Here is a 24,172-nt window from a genome sequence, read left to right as displayed (position 1 = left end):
CACGGTAGTGGCTCCTACAGCCAATCAGACGCCGGCTGCGGGTGATGTGTAGTCCTCCAGCCCAACTCAGCTGTGGAGTGAGAAGAAGTGGTGGCTGGTAGCTTGCTCGTGTGGAGACGCCTGTGCCAGTCTGCACTCTCCTGCACTGATGGAGAACTGTGGAATGAGATGAGCCTGAAAATATGGTTGGGCAACTGGCAAATTTGCTCTGGTGTAAAAAGAAGCTTTTTTTTAGAGCTAACAGCAGTACCTTTCTGGCATCTATTGCATCATCCGCTGAGAAAAAGTCTACAGTGAACAAAATCAAAGATTGACAAAGTACATATTGTGTTGAAGATTAAAATAAGATCCAGTGACCATGATGATTACAGAGTTATTATTATTATTATTATTATTATTTGTATTATTAGTATTAGTATTAGTATTATGTTTTATACAGTGTAGCTGGGTAGTTTAGAATACTTTGGCAGAATGTTCTTTGATGATGTCACACAGTTTAGTGAACTGGATTGGACTGAAGTGCAGTGGGCCGTACTCTTTCGAAGAACTGAATAGCCGCTTGTCCTCATAACAGGAAATGTCTTTCCGATCTCATAAGAGGTTGTCTGACGGGTCATTCAGTCAGCTTGAAGCCACAGGCTTCAGTGGTATTTATGGGGGAAAGGGGAAAGACAGACAGAAGACTGAAATTAGCATAGTGCATGCTTTTCCACCAGGGGACCAGGGATCGACATTCCCAGTGAAGCTTGCAAGCTCCAGTGGTTACTGGATTTATTGCAGTTTAGAAAGTCTTTGGTGCCAAAAACAAGTTTCCCCGTTGAAGAAACTTTGAATTTACCCTGACCAAATCATGCTATTTTAGAAAGTACTTCTAAATTCTAAAATTTCTTCACACCGAAATAATTACTCTCCAGGAACCAATTTTTTTCTGAGCTCCACAGGAGAAGCCATACGATTTTTTAAATTCCCATTCATCCCTTCACATTTAGGTCACACCCAGTGCGCATGCCAAATGCCCCATAGTCAAACATGGCAGCCTCCATGAACTGGCAAACTATGGGACCGGTTCTTACATACTGTGTCTTGATGTTTTGCAGCCTTTCCTTCAGACAAATTGCAGACTCTAGAAATGAACCTCCCGACACAGCCCTGGGGCTGACGTGACAGCACTCCCCCCCCCGAGTCAAAAAAATAAATAAATAAAAAAACATCAGACCAGCATTTATAAATGCTACTGGAAAGTGTTAGATGTCGGCTGCTTTGAACCTCGTTTTCGCATTCCCCGAATGTGAATCGCATCTCACCTGACAGGCATTTCTCAAGGTCAGAGTTTCCGAGAGTATCCGGGAAAGAGGGCTATTCTTGACTGGCCTGTGGAGGCCTCCAAGGACACAATGCGGTCTGTCAAGAGTCAATCCTGACAAGTGTCGGATGTCCTTGCCCTGCGATCCGCAGGTGTCTGCGGTGTTGAAAATCAACCTCTCCTGTTACCGTTGCAGCAAGTATCAAAATGAACTTGACTAGTCATGTACCAGACATGAGAATATCTATTCTACCTATTCTCATGTTGACTGTTTACTGCTCCAAGTCAACGCATCATGGTCATTATGTTTTTGTGGCAATCTAATCCAACAAAAGATCATCAGTAATGACAAGTGACCATTTGTGGAATGAGAAGTTACATAAGTTCCATGTTGCATAAGATACATTTTTTATTCATGTAGTCAATATGCTCCACAGTAAATTAATAATTTTTAAAGGATGCAGGCTTTGTTTTTTTGGGCTGAGTGTTCTGAGATTATACTAGCTGCGTGTGCAAATTCTTAAACAGTTTCCGCAATAATGGTTTATTCATTTTTCAGTTGTAAATATGGAGTGTTTTATGAGCTGATTATAAATTAGGGCAAATCCCAGTTGTTTATAATGAAGTGTACGTATCTTCATGCCGCATGTACATCTGCAATTGTTTTGTGCATGTCTGGAACATAAGAGAGGAGTATCTTTGAGAAAAAAACATTAACATTAGCCAAAACATTGAGGAAATTAAGTTGTCATAAAATATTGGTGGCTTTTACACTGTTATAACACGCTATTTCCATTTCACTTAAAATGTGAAAAAGTAAAAACTCCAGCCATTTTTTTTATTCAGCATCTTCTTTGCAATGATAAACATTCATGAGCAATAGATGGTTATTTACATCACATTTAAGAATAGGTGTTATATCTGTTAGCTCATTGTGTCATCCTGTGCACTGCTGCACTCTCTTTGTCTAATGTGTTACGTTCCTTTATGTTTTGGCAATAAAGAAGTGGGAAGCTGACCTACATATGTTTTTATATAGAAAAAAAAGGTCAGACAATTCAGTTGTTGCTGAAATGCAAGCTGGTGATTGTAACGGGGGGGGGGGGGGAATGAGCTCATTATTTCAGCAAGCAAGCTGTTCGGTCAGTGAGTCAGTGCGGTGTTTGCCAAAACGGTCCTGCTCTTGTTCTGCTTGCTCGTGTCTGAAGCTTGTTGCTCTGGAGCTGTGGTGAAAGTGGACATGTGCAAATTAAAGGCGATGGATTGTTCGGCATCCCGGGGTGTCGGGTGGACCTTAATCACGCTGTACCAGCCCGGAACCAAGTGTCCAGGAAAGAGCCCGGCTATTTGTTCCCTGGCTCGCATTTCTCTTTTTCCCCATTACATTCTGCATTGCGCAGCGATATATTAAATGGGGATAATCGATTGTTGTATTGTTTATTTGTTGTTTATTTGGTTACACATAAGTATTTAGAGCTGGGAACACACTAATATTGCTCTTAATAGTTTTTTTTAGAAACTATTGTCTATTAGCAAATCAAGCCATTGATTTAATGGGAACTGAATAGATCTCTTCTCATTGCCCTTATTGGTTTAATTAAACAGTGAAATGAAGTCATGGCATTCCAGTTTCTTCCCAGCACTCTGTGGGGTGTCTTGACCCCCTCTCATCCAGCACAAATTCCATTCAAACTGTGGCAGTACTGAATTAGGGTCTGTGGAATGGGGTCGGGGAACCCTGAGGCATCTTTGAGAACTGCACAAATTTCCACCGGAAATGGATCAACGTGACAAACCGATACTCCAAGAAAGTTATTAATTACTCCTGAGTTTATTCAGAAGGCTGATGGGAATGTTTTGGGCTGCTCAGCAGTGGCCTGCTTCGAATTAAGGAACTGTACGACAACAGTTACCGAATAATAGAACAACAGTGAGGAATGATAATTACATATACATGTAGCATTTTTCTCTGGGCAAAGCAATTGGTACAATAAAAAAAAAAAAAAAACAAGTGAAATGCTCTAATGTCACGATTTGGGATCTTCCTGCTCGGAACATTCTGCACTGTGACCTGTTTTGCTGGTCACATGGAGGCAGGAGCACGGATCGTGGCGTGCGCGTATTGAATGGCGCGGTCATCCGATCGCCGCGGTAACGCAAATGCTGTCCCACGGGGATGTCTCCGCTAGCGTGCCGAGAAACGCGGAGGGAAACACAGCGCGAACGCGGCCTCCTATCAAAACGTCCCATCTGCTCCTGAGCGGCTGGCAGGCTGTCTGTCCTCTGACACAACAGCCACTCCCGGCATATGGCCCACTCGGCTCCAGCATTGTTTGGGAAATCAAAGATGAGGGGAACTTGTTGCCAGCATTCTTTTGACCAATCTGTCGGAGCCTGGATGGGATGGGGAGGGGGGGAGGGGGGAGGTGGGGGAGGAGATTGGGAGTTGGGGGGGGGGGGTGGGATCTGCCAGGTGGAGCCATTCCAAAGGAGTTGGACAGACCACGGTAATGGTTGCCGAGTTCTGGAAACTGTGGCGAACGTGAAACATGTGAAGCGACGTCGTATCTGTTTCTGTTACTGGAAACCCATCTGTGCTGAGTGAGAGCTTGTCTGCGACACAGCATTTTTTTTTTTTTAACGGTCTCCTCAGTTGTGCCTCTCGGGCCCCCTGGTGAGCAACCGACACCCACGTACAGTCGAGAGCTCTGCAGCTGAAGTGTGAGCCCTCCTCTGATGCGCTCACCATCAAAAACAGACTTCTTTTCCACACCACAGGCCACACAGTGCTACAGGAGACCTAACACCAATCCGAACTGGGTCATATCACTTCCTGCCAAAGACTGGCACTTCGTGTCGTCCAAAGGAGGAAACACCATACTCAAGGATCCCAGCTGACTTAACTTAAGCTACCCTGGCAGGAAGAAGCCAATTATGTGGCACCACTGTGCAGCCCCTGTTTTGGTCAGCAAATAACATAGCCCAGGCAACAACAACAAAAAGCGCTGTCTCTGGGCTATATTACCCAGTGTGCACTTGGGTTGCTGATTAGGTTTCTTTTCACACCCGCTGCAGCTGATTTACCTGTCTCTTAGTTGCCAGCGGTAATTGTCGGCATCATTTATTTCCGTGAGCAAGACGTCTCTGAGATTAAAATGTATCTTTACAAGAGAAATGTGGAAAAGGGTAAGACACCTGTCAGAAAGAGAAGAGATTGCAAGCAAGCTTCTTTTGTAATTGCCAACCATGTGGCACTAATATACTGTTTCACATTAAGCATATGGACGCTTATTAAATCTATACGGGAAGGCTCTTCCAAGTGTGTGTGAATTAATTTCTTAAGAGTGATTTGTGAGCGTATTTATACTGTCTGGACCTTCTTCTTTGGAGACCTTAAAAATGACTTTGCGAAAAGCAATTTACATTTTTGTCTACTTGCATTTAATAGTGGAATAAAAAAAAATGTTTATGACATCTCTCTCAAATAGTAAGCTAAGATGTAGAAATTAGATGTTCAAATAATTTTTCAATGTGTTTGAGCATTAACGGTCCTGAAAGTAAGTGTGCATTGCAGTTGAGTCAGTCAGTTAGAAATCAACAGTTTCCCACTGCCAACCTCTATAATTATCCTCCCTTTCACAAATTTCAAAGACTTGTCCAACTGAGTACATTTTGATAGAGATGCTCAAAAGAAGGTAAAACGGGGCAATTAATGAAAAGCACCAAAACACATTACGCCGTTGTATCGTCTTCTAAAGACCTGACCCTTTTTATTGCTGTAATTTCGTTGGACGCGGTGCGGTTCAGCGCTATTCATCTTGATCTTTTTGGCTGAATGCGAATCGTGTTCGAATGCTACAGTTAACGCTGGTTCGTGAGGTCCCGGTGCAGCCAGTTCCTGTCCTACTCTGCGGAGAAACTGGCACACGAGCCTCTCTTCTCTTTATTATCTTTCCGGCGTCTTCCCTCCAGAGCTGCCGGTACGTTGTAAGGTCAATGCCTTTGTCCTCTGTAGTCGGTGATTGCTTGTGAAAGCTTTTTTTTTTTATTACTTTCTAAAAGCAGGCCCAGGACATCCAGGTCTGTTGACCTCGGTTTATTATTTTGGTTCTCCGTTGTGCCTGGGGTTTTTTTTTTCCTTCTCTCTTCACCTTCTTCTTCTTCTTCTGCTGGCTGCGATGGTGTAGAAAGACTTCGCGCCGCCCGGCTTCCACTTGTCCGCAGTTGAGAATTGAGTTCTCCGCTCACGGGGAGGGGGGCGGATAATCAATAATTCAGCGACTGGCGGAGAGACATAAACTGCCGCGCGGCCTCCCTCGTCTCCTCTGTGTACAGAAAGGTGGCGCGGCGGCGCTCGAGCGTGTCTCAGGAGCCGCACTAAACCGTCTCAGATCGGACGGGCTTAATGTGAATAACGAGCTCCGCGAAGGCCTTGTTGTTCTGCGGGAGGCGCGGTAATGGCGGGTGGGGTACGGTTTATTCTGCGTGGATTACGCACGGCGCGGCGTACCTGCTGCTGACGGACTCTCCGTGCTGCTCGTTACCGGGCCCGCTTTGCGGAAATGTGATTGTGTGACAAAGCGGACCCCAAATAATGACTCTCAGAATGCTCAGAAAGCTTTGTTCTCTTTTTTTTTTCGTTGTAAAAAAAATCTCAGGCTTTTCTTTCGGTGTCCTGTTTACCATTATCTTAAAGCGGTCTGTCGCCGCTGTCCAAACAACGCGTCCGTTGAGACAAATTACTATCAGCAATTGCGGAGGTTTTCAGAAATCTCCTCATAATAGCCTGCTGGAGCACTAAAGCACATTTTCCCTGGTGTCTTTGCTCTATCAATACAAGGTAATACATAATTGCTTGAAGTGGGTGAGCAGCTGTGATAATCCTCTCATTATTTATGCATTTGGCTTTTATCCAAAGTGACTAATACATTCTGTAAGTCCGTTTCTACAGCATTGTTTTGACTAATGCACTCCAGGTGAAGCACCTAATATAATGTCCCTCGTGCCCCCCAGTTCTAAGTGCTACCGAAATTCCCTCGCTTGGAATAGGGACACGATGACATGGTGACTCACGCTAAGGAGACCCGATTTGCAGTCAGGGTCCCATTTAGCCTGGAGAGGGAAGCTCTTCTATACAGCCCGGGCCGGAAAACGGCCTCTGGCACTGACCCACGGTGGGTTATGTGAGTGTTTTTATACGCCGGCGTGTGTTTGAACAGTGATTGAGTGTGTTTACCTACCTGGCAAAGAGCAAAGTGTTGATTAAGTGGGACCGCAGTGTTTTAAATGATGGTGTGGGCTGGCCGATCCCTCCAACGGCCCAAGAATCCTCCTGGTCCGTGGCACTGAGACTTCCCCGAACGATAAATCACCCGTTTCGCGCTTTTTCGACGAAAACTCTTTAACCTTGGACGACATGGAAGTTTCAGAGCGAACAGCCTCAAATCGATGTTGATTTCCACTCGACATATTCTTTTTTTCTTTTTTTTTTTTTGCTAAGTTTCGGTTGAATTTCCCCTTCGATAAAAGCCAGGGGGCCGAAAAGCAATAGCAAATAGCAATAGCGCGGCTGCCAAATTAAAAAGGATGGGGAAGGTTCTTAATTAGCGGGAGAGATAACCCCGCCTGCCATGGCGGATCTGATAAAGGTTCCCGTGGAAACAGTATTTCTCCCCGTGCGGAGGTCCCTGGTCCTCTCTTCAGGTTGGAGTTCTTGATTAGATGCGTTAGGAGGGAGGCTGTGTTTTTTTTTTTGTCTCCCGCCTCTCCCCACAGCTGTTCTCTTCTCTGCTGCCGCATCAACCTGTCATCCTTTTTCACCTTCGCTTCACGTACAGGTTGTTTCTGTCATTTATTTTGCTTTAATTCAGCACATGTGGCGGAGTCATCCTCCTGTCATGCTCCTGTGTCTACCCCCGCATTTCTAGCATTTCATATAAGAGGATACAGATTTATGCTACAAACAGTTGTGGAACATAAGAAGGATGTGTGCGTGTATGTGTATATGCGTGTGTGTTTGTGTGTGTGTGTGTGTGTGATAGAAACAAACTATCTGTTAATCCAAGCATACCCGTTCGCGACACTGACCAGTGTGCTGGTGAGTCAAAGTGTGTGTGTGTGTGTGTGTGTACACATGTCTGTGTGTTTGCCTGTGTGTTGGTGTGTGTGTGTGTGTGTGTGCATGTGTGGTTCTGTTAAACATATTGTATGCATATTTTTAAATTAAATTTTATGTATTATTTTAAGACTTTCACAATAATATAAGTAATTTGGACAGATATGTCAAAACGACCCATTGGAAATAAGGGCCATATAGTTGCAAATTCACATTCTCCACAGCAAGTACCCAAAATTGCCTTTTTGTACCTGTCCTCTGAACTGTAATTTCATGATTGATGGGTAATTGCACGGAGTCACTTCTGGATCTGCAAAAAGCCTCGCGTCAGATAAATGTGAAACTCGAGGAGTCTATTCCTGCAGCATGGCTAATTGTCTGAACAAGGTTTTTCGGAGTGGTGTCAGGGGGCCTGTGCTACTGTAACTGCCATTTGCGCTCTTGTCTAAGAAAAGATGGGCTATTGTTCCACCTATTCCGGTCTTATTAATAGGTGCTACATTTTATGCTGCATAGTCTTTTTTAAAATGTCACAGTCTTTACCCAGGTCACGAGCTGAAATAGCTCCTCCAAGGACCAACAGTCATATCTGCGGATTCATAACTGAGACAGGCAGTTATAGAGGTCAGCCGGTGAGTTAACAAGCTTAGGAAGATTTGTATTTCTTTTTGAACAGTAGGGAATTTTTGCTTTCTCATGGCTGTATTTTTATGCTGGTGCCTCAAGGTCCGTTTTGGACAAACATGAGATAACTTGGGTGCAACGAAGACAGAGGAGGAAGAAGAAATATGGATGAAACTTGGCGGTCATGGAAAGCAGTTCTTACATTCCCCTTTCCAGCAAATCTATGTACTAAGAACTGCATCTGTGTTGTAATCTAAAACTTCTGTGTTTGCAGAAGTGCTGGATTATCCAAAACTGAAGTGTGTTTATTTTACTGTTTAATTGCAGACATTGGCTGGGATTCAATCAGCAGTTGACCTTAACTATGACTAACAATTAAAAGCAAGATCTGTGATTGTTTTCTTTTCATTAATACAGTTTGGCTTGTTTACTGATTCTCCAAACTGAGTCTGTGAAGAAAGAGTCGGTAAATTCTGTAATTCAAAGTTAAGGACAAATATTAGTTGAATACAGGGCATTGTCTTCTTGAAGTGTTGCAAGCCACTGTAAGGAAAGCTATACTCATATGGTTGCCAAACCTTTTCGGTATAATTTGTTTGGATATGGATAGTGAGTACTGTTCTATCTTATAAAGGCAGGACATGTGGTGACTCACTGCTGCAATATCAACTGACAGCAACTTAATGCTTCTGTGAGTGCATAGGTGTGTTCTCTCCTGTAAAGAAACGGCAGTTATATTGGATTTTCAAATTTTCATTTTCTTGTCGAACTCCTTGGAAGCTATCAGTATTTGTAGCATAGCAGCAAAAGGTTCAAAAGTGTGCCGTTGTGTAAGTATTTTTTAATGAGACATGATTTTCTTCGAAGCTCGTAATTCAAACTGAACCGATTACTTTGCGCTACCTAATAGTCTGTGACAAATTAACTCTTTTAAAGAAAAATGTTGTTAATCTGTTAATTAAATATATCGAAATTGCCTTGGTCGTGGGTGTTTTCCCTTTTAATGAAAAATGTCTTCGGGGTACAGACCAATTAAACATACCGCAGTTGATTGGTTGTATCTGTAAAATATAACAGAAAAGTAAGACATACAGTTCATGTAAAGCTATGCTCCTGCTCAGGGACTCTATAATCAGTAGTGATCATGCCAGTAATCTATTTGGGCATTGTTTCTGTTGAGGCAAAGCACAATTGGCCATAGCATAATATGGGGGGGGGGGGGCGTTCAGTAGACATGATATTCTTAACTTCATAATGCCAAGGGTGATCTCTGTTAGATCAAGCATCTATTTTGCCTGCAGGCCTACAAGCCAGTCATTCTAAATAGGGAAGAAAATAAAAATAACCATTTTTAAAAAAGAAAGGTTAGCTAGGGAAAAACTCTTCAATATCCACATCATATAAAACCAAATTTCACACTGGTTTTTTGTCTCATGCTATAACGTCCTGTTTTATTTAAGTAAATTAAAATGTGTTTGGAGGAGAATTCTTGTCCCTGCCCTGTTTATTATTGTTTACTGTCCCAATCTACATCATGTTTTTCCCCTTTTCCGTTGGAGTGGAAAAGTATTGCCTGTCCCATGCGATGCCCAAGCTGACAAATGTAATCCTAGTTTGTCAGCTAGAATTACAATGCAGAACAATAGTTCTCATAAGGAAAACAAAGCTGTTAGTCCACCCCCATCTCTGTTTAATGAAATGGCTGTATATTTTACAATTCCTGTCCTCTGTCCTCTGTCTGAAATGTACTCAGTGAATAATGAAGTCTGATACCCCCCCCCCCCCACCCCGCCACTTGAGCTGTGTGTCTGCCAGTAAAAATTCCTTTAAACTTGTTATATTGAGGTAGAAAATGCTATCTGCTATAATTTTATGTTCATTAGCTTGCCGCATTATGAAATTATACCCGGGGAAACAAACAAATAGCTATGATTTGTGCTTTCTATGCTTATGAACACTTGTCTTTTCACAGACTATGGGAAGTTACACAGCAATAGTTTTTTCATGTTAATTACTTCCAACACATTGAATTGCTCTTCTTTTTGAAATACAATGTAGACCTAGCACAACCATTATAAAGCTATGTAAAAATTATTGGAATCATTGATGCACCAATTTTGAACACCATCGATGTACATTGTAAATATGTACTCATTTGTAAATAGATCCAGATTTTTTACATGTTTGTCTTTGGCTTGCTCAATTAACAAAAATGAATCTGCCCCTTTTAAGAGTGGTGCACAAATCTGCACCTTTAAGATTCCTACACAAATCTGGCCCATCAAGAGTGTCAGATGAATTTGCCCATTTAAGTGTGCTACTGGAATTTGCCCTTTTAAGGGTGCTACAGGAAATAGCCTATTTAGAACGCCAAGGGTATTTGCCCGTTTAAGGGGGCTACAAGAAATTGACCATTTAAGGGTGTTACAGAAATGTTCCCGTTTAAGGGTTCTACATGAATCTGCCCCTTTAAGACTGTCATGCAAATTCTACTTTTTAATTTTGCAGCACAGCTCTGCAGATCTCTGAAGATCCTTTGAATAGCTCAGATAATTGGAGCAGAAATAAGCCCCTCTATTATAATTCTTGTGAAACTTAATTTTCAGAGAAAGGTGTGCATTAACCTTCCTATCAGGCTGATTAGAACAAGGCAAAGAGGTGCAAGGGGCAAGAGGATATGCAACATGAATAATGGGTACCACCTGCTGTTATTTGTTGCAAGAATAGAGGAGAGGCGGGCAAAGTAATTACGTTGAAATTAATAAATTATTTTGGACAGAACAGGTTTAGTATCTGATACATCATGTAACTGGCCAGCTACTAATTTTGAGATTAATTTAATTTCTAATATTATTTTTACATTTATGGATAGCATATAATTTATTTTGCCAGCAAGTTGTGCACTTTTGTGTACTCAGAATGGATTGTACGTATATTTTTTTATAATGCGTTAAAAACAACATGCACATAGGAATGATCTCAGTGTTTGCATTCACAAAGGGATCTATGGTGTAAGGACAGTTTGAAAATTTCCTGAATATATTGTTTTTGAGAACATAAATGATTTTACTCAAAAAGATTCTTGTAATCTTAGAAGATTACAAGTCACCCACACAAGCAGAGCGCAATGAATCATGTTCACAAGACATTCATTTATGGTATTTTCTAATACAATTCACTTTCATGGCCAGTATCAAACATGTAAATTAATGTACAGTACTATTATAATGCCTTCAGAAATGTTTCACTCCCTTGAGATTTTAATGCATTGAAATGTATGCGTCTTCTCAGGTATGACTCCATGAGCTTTGCACATTTAGATTATAGAATTTTTTCCTATCCCTGCATGCAAATTTGCTCAAAACCTGCCAAGCTAGATGGAGAGCATCAGTAGGCAGCCATTTTCAGGTCACACCACAGATTTTCAATGGGATTTAAGTCTTGGCTCTGGCTGGGCCATTGTGACCTTCTTGTTTTTATGTAATTCCTTTGTAGTTTTTGCCATGTGCTTTGGGGTCATTTTCCTTTTCAGAAAATGAATCTTTGCCCCAAACGCAGATCTCTTGCGGACTGAAAAAGGTTCCACTCAAAGAAATTTGGCTCCATCAATCTCGCCTTTGATGGCAACACACTTCCCATTCCCTCCTGCTGAAAATCAACCAAAAGCATGATGCTGCCACCGCCGGTCTTGGGCACAGGGGTAGTGTTGCCTGGGTGATGGAATGTGATTGCACTGTGCCAATCATAGCACTTCGCTTTCAGGCCAAAGAGCTCAATTTAGTCTCATCAGACCACACGGTCTTCTTCCAGAAGCGCTCAGCGTCTGTCACATGGCTTTTGGCAAAAGTAATGTTGACATGGCGTGACTCAATGTTTGCCCGTCTCAGAAGTGGCTTCCATTCAGCCACTCTCCCAAAGAGGCAAAATCTGCAAAAGTGTTTTAAAGTTTGGACAGTTTCTCCCATTTCAGCCAATGAGCAACTGTCAACTGCCCTTTTCTTCTCACTCCTCAGTTTGGTAGGACAGCCTGATCTTAGTAGCGCCATGGTTGTGCCATATCTATAAACTTTTAAAAGCATTTTACAATATTCTCCAGTTTCTTACCTCCTCACAACTTACAACTGCAATTACACAAACTTACTCTTTTATCTGAAGAGTTTATAGACAATACTGCAATTTGTGTACTACTGTACTAGGGTTCATAACGAGATAATGAAAACATGGACATCCCAAAGTTAGAGTTTAATGTCTATGCTGTCTCCCCAACAGGAGAGGAGAATCTTCTGGCAATACTGAAGAGAAGATGGTGGAAGTACATGATCCTGGGTTTGATAGACATAGAAGCAAACTACCTGGTAATCAAAGCATACCAGTACACCACACTGACCAGTGTGCAGGTGAGTCAATGTGTGTGTGTACGTGTGTGTGTGTGTGTGTGCGTGCGTGCGTGTGTGTGCGTGCGTGTTGTGTGTGTGTGAGTGTGTGTGTGTGTGTGTGTGTGTGTATGTGTGGCTGTGTGTGTGTGCGTGTGTGTGCGTGTGTGTTGTGTGTTTGTGAGGGTGTGTGTGTGTGTGTGTGTGTGCGCGTGTGTGTGTGTGTGTGTGTGTGTACGTGTGTGTGTGTGTGTGTGTGTGTGTGCGTGTGTGTGCGTGTGTGTTGTGTGTTTGTGAGGGTGTGTGTGTGTGTGTGTGTGGGAGAGGGTCCAGTGATTTGAGCATTGGCAGAAAATAAGCCAGCCCGGCCCTAGCCCTTTGGGCTCCATTAGGTTCCAGTCAGGCATCCGCTCTCCAGTTATCGCTGTTACCCGGGTCTGTGTAGCAGATCATCAATGCGCTTTGCATGATGAGTTTTTGCTCGGTCACAGTTGTCTGATGAACGGCCGTCCGCTGCATGCTAATGCGGGAGCGCCAAATGAAGAGAAATGTCAATCGTGCGCTCGTTCCTTTCCGGCGCGTGGGCCTGAGGACCTCATCCAGGGCTCTCCTAAGAGCATTTGTTTGGCTGCGGGAGGAGGCGTGAATGATTATCCCGAGCCTCGTGTGAAGAGGCCGATTGATTTTCCCCTCTTTATTTTCCTAATCTCGTCCCGAATCAGCCGGTTCCCAGACCCCCTGGCGCACGGGCGGGGGATTGAAATCAATTCCGCGGGCCTTCTGGCCTTCTGAGATTCGAGGAGACGGGCGGCGGCGGCGGCACGGGGGAGCGCCGCGCTGGCATTTCGGGCTCCGGTGATGAATCACCCCTGGCTCTCGCACCCCTGAGCCTGGCCAGCGCTGCTGACGAACGCCGTGACCGCGCGCCTTTCATGTAGAAAGGGCTCTCTCACAACCCCCCCCCCCCCCCTCCCCGTCACCGCAAGACCAGTTAGGTAATCACGGCCGTGCCACACAGCTCATTGTGATGCACAAAGGACTACAGAATGCCACTTAAATAGCTATCCATACTCCGTGTCAGCCAGGGGCATGTTGATTATGACTCTTGAGACCCGCTTGGCACTGGCTGGCGACGAACACACAGGCCAGGTTAGTCAGTGTCCACACTGACCTCAAGGCCAAGTTACACAAAGCCCTGCCATTCGCAGACAAGGAATATCCATGAAGCGACAGCGTTCAGGAAAAAGCGACGCAAATGGCGCTAAAAACCGCTACACAGACATTGGTCAACCGTAGCCTTTTTATAGGCTGAAACTCTCCCGGACGGCTGCAGCGGAGGCAGGCGGACTCAGAATATATAGAGTGTACGCGTGGGCGTTTTTGTGTGGTGCGCAGATACACACAGGAATAGCTTTGGAAGAGAGAAACCCCAAACTGCTGCTCCGCCAGCTGCCGTAGCTCATTGCGGCAGGTAACAGATGGAACGTCGGAGCCGATCTCGGTCGGACGCGTCTCCCGTCGTCTGGTGTCGCTCGGGATTTCGGGGGGGGGGGGGTTGTTTCAAAAGCAGGAGCCGATGACAGGCACTATGGAGGAACGAGCAGAGGTAACCCGAGCCAATTGCGCTGCTTTATTTTGTGTTTCTTTGCCTTGGCGTGCCTCGCTCAGCTACTTCGGTCTGATTGGCGTGGAAACCGTAGGGGCTCGGTTAGGTTTTTTTTTATTTTCTAGCTTCTGCTTGCTAGGCTTTCCTGACCCCAGGGCCCTTGCTGAGCTATCAGAGCCTGTTCATTGGACAGACTGCTGAGGTAACCATTTGCATTGTGATGCAATTACCCCCGCAGGATGAGATGGTGAGCACACCAAAGAAGCTAAAAATCATGCAGATCTGTCTTTTACGTTTTTCTTCCATTTCAAGTGTAAACCACAAGATAAAGATGTGTGCTTATTGTTTATAGTGAACATTATAAACAGACAAACACAAAAAATTCCCATTTGATGTAAAGTGTGTTATGTCAAAATTCAAGAGCTGGAGGTCTGACACAGAGTGTCAGTTCTGTGTGGATATTCACTTCAAATTCATTCTGATTGGCAGCCCCCTAAACACTTGTCTGCTGATAGGTTTAAATGGAAATGGAAAGGAATTACTGTGGAAGCGACATGTTCTCCAAATGACTAAATCCTCCTGTAATGGATATGCTCACAGGACAGAATTATCTAAATGCAATAGAATAGGCTAATGGCACAGTATTTGTTTCCCCTGGTTCTTTATATGTGTGTTTTAGAAAAGTTATTTTGATTGTACAGGTAATAATCAATTATTATTTTCAATAATGAAAAAATGTAAAATGAAGAAATACTTTTTTGAAGGCCAATCATTATGCTTCATAGAAGTTAAAGTGCTGTGCTTAATTCCAGCTCTTTGGTATAGTTCAGCAGTGAGTTAAATTAAGATGAGATAAATAATATCGACCTGCTCTCACTCCCTGTTACATTAAAGTGTGTGGTTGCTCTCTGTCCAAGAGTACGTTTTTAATTTTAATGGCTTTCTCTTAACTTTTCCACACATGTTCAGCTGGAAAATATGCACAAATGCTTCTTAACATTTTCTTTTTTCAATATGAACTTATAACAAGGCTAGATAATGGCTCATCAATATTAATATCCGGATATGAAGAGCTGTACATAAACTGTGAAAGATTTTCCCATTAAGCCAGGATGATTGGTCGTTATGAGTGGTCATGGGGTCTGGCACTGTTCCAGGCTGCTGGTCAGGGGAGCCACAAATGCTTAACCGTACCACCTGCGTCAGCTCAGAGCACAAGTGGACATCGCATAGATTCAACTCACTGTTGAACGTGTCCATTTAGCCCAGGTTCTGGGGGAAAAGATGAATAAATCATTGGGGAAAAAGAAGGAGGTGGTATTTACATTTAGATTTGTTTTGCAAGAAAGAGTCCTGAGAAAACAAGATAACCCACATTTTCATTCTCGGCATCGTCTCGCTTCTCAGAACCACGGGCCGCTAAATTGCCACTGTCTGAGCTGCATTACAGATGTGCAAAACAAAATAAAAGCGCTTGTATAAAAATGCTTATTTTTCGCAAAAACCCTCGAGAAGGATTATGGAGGTTTATTTTTTTATTTTTTTAGGAACACTCGCAGAATCTGCAAATATATTTCCTTTCATTTTTTTGCTTTGTGTTTGCTGTGTTTTAAAAAAAATAATGTTTCTGTGGAATCTTGAGAAACAGCACTGTTTGAACGTTCGAGTATGTTCCTCCATCATCACAGCAACGGGAATGGATTTTGCTGTAAAAGCACCAGCCATCAGCCCGTCTTTGCTGTGCTTTCATCCCCAGGCAAGTGCCCTTATTCCCTTGAATCTGGGGAACATCTGTCATTGAAGTAAATGCGGCTGGGGGAAAGGTAGTCCCAATCTTGTCTTCCACGCTCTTGTGTTTTTTTTGGCATAATATCGCCGCATGGGGAGACTGTGCTTTTCCGTGGGTCGATTAAGATCCCCATTTTCCTCGCGTTGCATTTGGTGAACCCCAGGTGGTTCGCTAAGGGCCGCCATTAAGCACCAACAAATCCCGGAAATGGAGGGCTGATGGGTCTCTGTGCGACGGTAAAACCCCTCCTCCCATCCCCCAAGTGCACTCTTACAGTTCCCCTCTGTGCGACAGGGGAACCCCTCCTCCCATCCCCCCAAAACAGATCCTCACAGTCCCGTCTGTGCGACTGTAAAACCCCTCCCCCCATCCCCTACGTGCATCCTTACAGTTCCCCCTGCTACACAGACAGTGTCCTGACCTCTGGGCCCTTGTTCTCCCCGCAGCTGTTAGACTGTTTTGTCATCCCCGTGGTGCTGCTGCTCTCCTGGTTCTTCCTGCTGGTGAGGTACAAGGCGGTGCACTTTGTGGGCGTCGGGGTCTGCCTGCTGGGCATTGGCTGCATGGTGGGGGCCGACGTCCTGGTGGGCCGGCAGCAAGGCCTGGGTAAGTCCTCCTCTGCACTGGCCTGAATGAAGCAGAAGGCTGCGACAGGGGATATGCCTACCTGTACGACTTAGGTTTGCCTAGCCTGCATACCTCCAATTTAAAACAACTGTCTGTGCTTTACTCTTGCTGCTTCGTATGACGTCTGGTCTCAGTTTGACTCCAGTATTTGTCAGTGGTTGCAAATCACATGCAACCACATGTGCTTATTTTATTTACATTTTTATTTCATATACAGATATGAAACATCATACATTTGAAGTACAATTGTGCATCAGAAATTTTAAGAATTTCAACTGATGAAAAATATAATTTCATATAATTTTTTGTAAATGTGGGAATCAGTATATTATTAAACTCTCAATGTTTCAATTTAATATTTTACTAAATATCAATTGCATGTACATAAATGAATAGCAGAGAATAGAATGGGTAAAAGAATAGAAAGAGTACTTTCACCACACAGACTGAAAAATATCAGCCTGCATGCAGTGGGGGATAAAGCTAGCAATAAAGAGAAACATTACAATAAATTGCTTTCAAAGGCAAAAAAAAAAAAACAGCATGTATATTTTTGCTGTCACATAAACCGTCAAACTTGGGGCTTTGAAGCAAGTTATTCACTGTATAGAGTGCTTGAGAAAAAAGTAAATGACAAAAAAAAAAAAAAACGCAATACGCAATAGTGTTTACCTGGCATCAGCAATACTTTAATGAATGCCATCTTTCTCTAAATCAATTGGTAGGAGACTAATTAAGAAGCATCTTGTAAGGATAGCGTCTAACAGGCGGTTTAATAACAGAGCTGAGAGTGCTTTGGAGCTCTTCGCTTATTTTTCATTGATTACTGTCTCAGAATAATTTTGTGTTTCTCATCGTTTTTGCGGTCCTCTATGCCCTTCCTAGGGGACCACAAGCTCCTGGGTGACCTGTTGGTCCTGGCGGGGGCCACCCTGTACGGGATCTCCAACGTGTGCGAGGAGTTCATCGTCAAGAACCTGAGCAGAGTGGAGTTCCTGGGCATGATGGGCCTCTTCGGCTCCTTCTTCAGTGGGATTCAGCTGTGAGTGCCGAATAACTGCCATTTTTTAAACCAACCTGCCACCATCACTCTGCTGACACTATATTTACCACTCTCCAGCATCCTACACCACTCTGCATTAACTGTGGCGAAATATGTGAACGAATGTACATGCGTATATCAGTCCATATATAGACTGACATCGAGAGTGAGAGAAATGATATCGAGCCATGTACCTTTCATATACCTGTTGTTGAACTTCCATCTTACACACTCTCAGTAGCGCAGGTCATTAGCATCCACTATAAGTTCCTACATGGTTGTTTTCTTCTTCTTACTAGTAGCTTAATTTTGTAACAGGAGGCGGTAGCTGGATGAAAGCCCCAGTAATGAAAGGTTTCCATTTAATCCATTTGATCCCCTGTAATTTGCCCTCTCTTATTTTATATTTAATGAATTAGACTCCAGCTGGCAGTAGGTACCCGAGACTGAGAGTTCAGACGAGATGCGCGGAGAGGGAGATGATGCACTTGATTTTAATGGAGCTCCAGTCTGTTTCCCCATCAGTGAGGTCACTTTTCATCTGGAAAAATATAATTTTCAGTGACCCCCACGTCCCCACTACATACCTTAACTTAAAAAAAAAACCCACAGGCCATAACCTTACAATGTTGGCATTATTAATCCTAGAATTCTACCTCGTTCTTTTGAATTTTAAACAGGTACGTTTTCACCCAGGATGTCACATAGCACTTGAGTGAATGGTGTGAATGGCGTCTTTGCTTTAAATGGCTGGCCCCGTGTAATGGAAGCACACTGGTGCGTAATAAAAAAGGTATTGGAGTTCGGTGAAGTCCTGGCTGTTCATACCGAGGTGTCAGTGAGCTAACAGGACACCTTTTGTACATGGAGGTGTCAGAAGGCAAGACTTGTTGTTTCCGAGAAAGTTGTTTCTTCTCTTTCTTTTTTTTGGTCATTGACTGTGATGCGTGCGCTCGCCTGTGCCTGAAGCAGCTTTGCCTTTTCTGTCACAGAGCCATAATGGAGCACAAGGAGCTGCTGAAGGTGGCGTGGGACTGGCCGATAGGTGAGACACTGTGATTTGCGGCTGTTTAGCGGCGCGCTCCGCGATCGCAAACAAAGGCAGCGGGGAAGCGCGGTAATGATTAAACATCGCCAGACTGAGACGGAATTGATTGCCCCGTCTTCTCCAGGCGTAGCCCTCCGCCCCCCCCCCCCCCGCCCCCCCACCCCGTGTCAGATACACTTCCTGCTGTCGGCTGGGCCAGAGGCAGCGCCGCAATCAAAACATCGCAAGCCGACAGGATGTGGAGCGGGGCCGCGGGATCGGCCCCGCCGCGGAGATGGATAGACGCGGGCAGCGCAGCCAATACTGCCCACCGCGCTCTGAGAAATGAAGGTGCAGCGGAGGTACATTTCGGCTCTTTCCGGGAACAAATTTGCCGAATGTGCCTTGAAAGTACAGTAATGTTCTATTTGGGCCCCTAATAAGTAATAATAAGCAAAAAAAAGGTACAAATGAATTATGTATTGATGGCAAAGGGTAAAATTATGTACCTTTAGCACTTTTTCCGTACCTTTTTCTCTGAGAGTGTGGGTGAGAGTCTACCCTGTACCACTCAGCCAGGGGAGGGCAGCCATTTCCAGTGCAGTAGAACAGCCCAGCCTTCTGCCTTTGCAGTATGTCATGTGCTTCGGCTCTTTGCTTTATCGTGGGCGCGTGTGCATAATGATTAACGACAACCGCGAAGGTAAGTCTCGGGTTGGGACACGAGGGAATGGACTCATGACACGGCGGCGGCGTGTTGTGACAAGTCACGCTGCAGCGGTGCGAACGACCCTATCGAAGCAACGGCAGAGCGCGTCTCGAGTTGAGCCTTAATCGGGTGTATCACAACGAGGAAGTCGATAATGATCGGGTCAGCATTCTGAAGCCCCTCCGCACTAAGCTATCCTGGATCGGTTTCTGGTGATGACTCTGAGCCTTGTGTCCACAGCGCTGGTTTCCAGCTGCGGTGCTTTGAAGTTGTGACTGAAACGCTGGACTCCCGCGGGAGGCCGAAATGGAACAGGTTGCGTTCCTGAAAACCAATCGCCCCCCACACACTCTCTCACTGCAACAGATATGACTTTGATATGAAACATTCGCCTCGTCCCTCATAAAAAGTGCTTTCCTGAATGCACATTAATCTGGGTCAGATCGGCATTCATGGACACAACTTCAATAACGCGTCAATTTTTCTGACCGACGACTAACGTATCACACATTACAGTTTCTCATATGCCAGACTGAGCTCCAGCCTAATCCTCTTATATTTTCCCAATTTTTTTTTGTTTCAAACCCTGGCGTCTTTCAAAACATCGGCAATAGTATCCCATGAGACACCTGTCACAGTGTTATTAGCCAATCTGGCCTGAGTTACGGTGCGTGTCATTGGCTGTCAGTACCATTGCAGATAACACTGTGTGTGCCAGAGGGATGGAAATTCTCTGCCAACACAGAGTTGCCCTAGAAAAATAATGAGAGCTTGGTCATGTAAAATATATCAGAAATTCACAAGGAGCCTCTAATAACATCCCAGTCATGTTTGGATCACCACGGGCAACTGCATAATCCTTTCACATTCGTATTCTAGATGATTCTTTCCGTGGAGTGTGTTCCATGGGTTCTTTTCAATGTGTGATAAAACCATTCGATAAAATAAATGGCAGGATGTGTGTGAGGTATTAAATGCACTGAGGTCTACGAGGCAAGAAAATTCAGTATTCAGTCGCTTCAAGATATGCATAAGCATACATGTATAGATTGTTATACTAGCCTTGTAAAACCTATGGACTTGATGTGTCCAGTGTTATATTTCTGTGATTTGTTTTCAGTTACCTAATGAAAATGAATTAAAATTAATTCCAAGCTCCATTTTGGTAAATGCTTTGATCTTTTTTTTTTCAGAAAACATTTCTAGGTATATTTTAAGGCTGTAGTTATTATTGCTAAGCACACATAAAGAAACTTGTCTTTTTAAACATACTTTTTGAATATTTATCTAACTGTAAATCTGGGTCAATGTTGTCCCCATACCATAATAAAATATCTCAGAGAAATACTTTATTTAAGTTTAGAATCAGGTGTGTACCGACAACTCTGTTGATGGTTGCCAGACTCAGACAAGTGGCTTAAATAAAGCATGAAGTCTTTTGTTTAGCCACAGTTCACAATCAACAATTAACAGACCCTAATTGAGAAAATTGTGTGTTTGTAGGTAACCAGTTCTGTTTGTTCATTAGCACCTGTGGAAGCTGCCAGCATTAAAATAACTTATTGCAGTGTTCAATCAAATCGTTAAATCCAACAGGAAGATTACTCCTTTCCTGTTCCTGGGCCATGTTTGCTCATAAGTACCTCTTTTTTTTTTACCACATTCCAAAGAGTGTTTTCCTTCTTTGGAGTTTGGAGATTTAAATTCAACAATATAATTAGACTTGCAGTGCAACCAAACATTGAAGAGTAAACATTTTAAGACAACAGTAGCTAATGGTCACTGTTCAAAAAATAAAATATGATTGACATACAAGTATTTGTATCAGATTAAAAACATGCAAATAATCAGTATTTGTATGGGGGGGATAATGGGTTATTGTAGAAAGATATGATCAGAGTACATTTGTGGTGGTGGTAAATCAAGCATGAATGGAAGAGATATACTGAAATACTGCAGCTGCAGCAGCAGCAGCAGCAAAACACCGATGAAGGTGGAATGCTGTTCGGAAGCTGTGTTTCGGTGACGAGGAGGAGACAGGGCATTTGTTTCCATTCAGGGTTTGGGGGTCATTAGTCGCGAAGTGTCCATCAATGATACTCAACAGGGACAAGAAAACAATCATTTGCCGTGTAACGTCGCGAACGGATATTCTGATTACTGCAAAGGGGCCATTTACCCGCACAAGGACACGGTTCGTAATGATTCACCGTAAATATAAAAAGCGAATCAATAGGATCCTGATTGCTTTTTAGTAAAACTCTGCGAATGCGATAATAATTTTGGGGGGGCATTTGCATAGCCGCTGAAAAGCAGAAGCTTTACGGATAAGTGCGTGCTGTTTACACTTTCTTCCGAGTCAAATTACTGTTATCGTTGTCTCTTCCTCGCTCTGTCATTTGAAGAGATGCAAAGAGACTTGCCCTTCCCCGGGGCAGTTTAATATGAACGCCCTCAGAATGAAGGAGCAGGTAATTTTATTACGCAAGCGACAGTGAATCCAATTACAGTAACTGCTGGATGGGAGATTATCTGAAGATCCCTGCAAAACGACCTTCTATCCGACACAACTGACTGTAGTTTCTTCAACATCGGGGTCAACGGTGTGGCTAGAATTCGGTTGTGTCACCTCCTTCACCTTGATGTCTTTTCTTTTAAGACATAAACAAAGGAATCCATTATAATTTCATTCGCAGGTGCGAAGAAGGTGAGACTTTCTCAGAAATACATTCTGCTGTTTTTCCAACTTAATGTCTGGTGGCATGCATAACATTTAGACGAGAATTATGATGACACCTATAAAGAACACAATAAAATAACACCTGGAGTTGTTCCGAGACACATCCACTTGTTCCAGTGCTTTTATCTGACAAAATGCACATGAAGTCACCTTGAATAGATACAGAGCATCCGCTTTTTTATTATTTACATTATCATGGACATTTTTGTCACTGCTCTGCAAGGAACTGAGTCATTTTTGGGGCTTTCAGTGACCCAGTCAGTAAAGTCGCAAGGATCAAGTCCTATAGCCTTTACATGACAGATTCAAGGCATACAGAGCACGAGAGAGCCTTGCAGTTCAGGCTTCCTTCCCAAGACCCCATTGGTTGATTTAGCAGGCGAGCAGGTGTTTCCACATTCAATTTTGCCTGTAGCGGGGAAAATTGTTGCTGACTCACAGGTACCGTAGAGTCACATACTGAAATGTGGAGATCCTTTCGCATATGTTGGTGACACAGCTGTGGTTTTAAGTGGCATAATTAAGCGTTCTGTACTAGGGGGAAAACAGTGGATGTGTCTCATTATGTTTGACAGAGAACATGGTGTGCCCAGTTGGTCAAACTAATGTTGACTTGAAGACTAACTGGAGATCCCGCTGGACTTTTAATTTGCAGGGTAGAGTGTGTGTGTAGGCTGAAGTGTTCTGATGTCTTAATACACCTATAAAAACCCCACATTGACTGTCCCCTTGGCTAGGCAATGTTTGAGCTGGTGCTTAACAGTCGGTATACTGTCTCTCCTCCCTCAGGTTTTCTGTATATTGGATTCAGCGCTTGCATGTTTGGCCTGTACAGCTTCATGCCAGTGGTCATAAAGAGAACCAGCGCCACCGCGGTCAACCTGTCCCTGCTGACTGCCGACCTTTACAGCCTCTTCTGCGGCCTGTTCCTGTTCCAGTACAAGGTGAGCTCCCCCGTCCTCCCCTTACCATGGACCTCCTCCTGTACTGCTGTGATTACCCACAATGCACTGCATGTCGCAGCATATTCCCTCGCACTTTTGACCCTTGCCATGCCGTCATTGTAAATAAGAATCTGTTCTTAAAAGACATACCTGGTAAAATAAAGGTTAAATTAAAAAAAAAACCTTTGTCTCTCACTGTGGACCCACAGTCATGGGACTATTCATTTATAACAACAGATTTCCCTGAGAATTGTATCTCATAATAGGAGTAATTTTTACATGTTTTGCTTCTCAGCTTGTGTTTTTTATTCATTTAATTCTAGATTTTAAATTTAATTGTGCATATTATCACACATCCCTGACTAACCTTATTGAAAGGTTGTAGAAAAACAACCTTTTTCGAACCTCACCTCATATGAACGTTGTCTGATTGAGAAACTGGTGTTAAAGGGTAAAGCCAATTATTAGTCCCATCAAGTGCTCACTGACTCATCCCAATCCAGTGCCCCTGGGGTGACCACAAACGCACAAACATCAACAAAAACAGAACAGTTTTTCTCTTCATAATCCTCCACCCCCCCCCCCCCCAAAATAATTAGCCAAAAATTGAAATCATTACTGGAGCTTTAAAAATGTTTGTTCATCAACTGCTAATCCTACTGTGTGCCTGTTGTTTCAGTCCATATATGGGCATTTTTCACATTTACTGAAAACAGTTTTTAGGCACACCTGAAAGGATTCGCGGGGGCCTTTCCCCTTTCCTGCTGTGGCTAGCCGCACGGCACCGTGGGCAGTAAGTCAGCGGAATGAAAGAGTTGATGGGCGGAGCCAAAGGTGGCCCGCATACGGCTACCGCCCAAGCCCACGGCAGTTTATCCCAGGTTGCCTAGCGACCGCTCGGTCGGCTCAGAGCTCTAATTTATGTACGCCGTCATTACTGCTAGAGTGACTGGCCATTTTGTTACGCTCGGCGATAGGGAAAAAAATATTCTAATCTATTTTTTTTCAGCTTTGGGGCAGGGGAGGTGGGGGGTGGGGGAGAGTGGGAGACAGAGGGAGAAAAAAAGGAAGATTAAAATGGATGGCTTTGAGTTTTTAATCTCTCCCCCGCGCTCAGCGGGCTATCTGCCGTTACCTTTCGTCTGCTCCTTCTCTCCGTGTCGGTGAGCGGCGGCGCGGGCGACGTGGTCGGGCCGCGATCGGTTACGATAAGGGCCGACGCGCGGACGCGGCAGATCTGTTTTCGCTCCCCGGTGAATAAATCTGGCGGGAG

At 43.8% G+C, this 24,172-nt stretch overlaps 1 protein-coding gene across 2 annotated transcripts in view; it reads left to right on the top strand.

Moving 5' to 3' along the window:
- The window catches only part of slc35f1 (solute carrier family 35 member F1), a 68,736-nt gene that overhangs the window by 35,790 nt on the left and 8,774 nt on the right, over positions 1-24,172 (top strand). For both annotated transcript variants that reach the window (XM_035424104.1, XM_035424105.1), the window contains exons 3-7: positions 12,312-12,439; positions 16,257-16,416; positions 17,323-17,479; positions 18,472-18,524; positions 22,745-22,899. In XM_035424104.1, coding sequence (XP_035279995.1) covers positions 12,312-12,439; positions 16,257-16,416; positions 17,323-17,479; positions 18,472-18,524; positions 22,745-22,899 — 653 coding nt within the window. The remainder of the gene's footprint in view (positions 1-12,311; positions 12,440-16,256; positions 16,417-17,322; positions 17,480-18,471; positions 18,525-22,744; positions 22,900-24,172) is intronic.

This window comes from Anguilla anguilla, chromosome 6, assembly GCF_013347855.1.
Source record: "Anguilla anguilla isolate fAngAng1 chromosome 6, fAngAng1.pri, whole genome shotgun sequence".
Lineage (NCBI taxonomy): Eukaryota > Metazoa > Chordata > Actinopteri > Anguilliformes > Anguillidae > Anguilla > Anguilla anguilla.
Note: the sequence above shows the minus strand (reverse complement) of the source record. Positions and strands in the feature narration are given on the sequence as shown.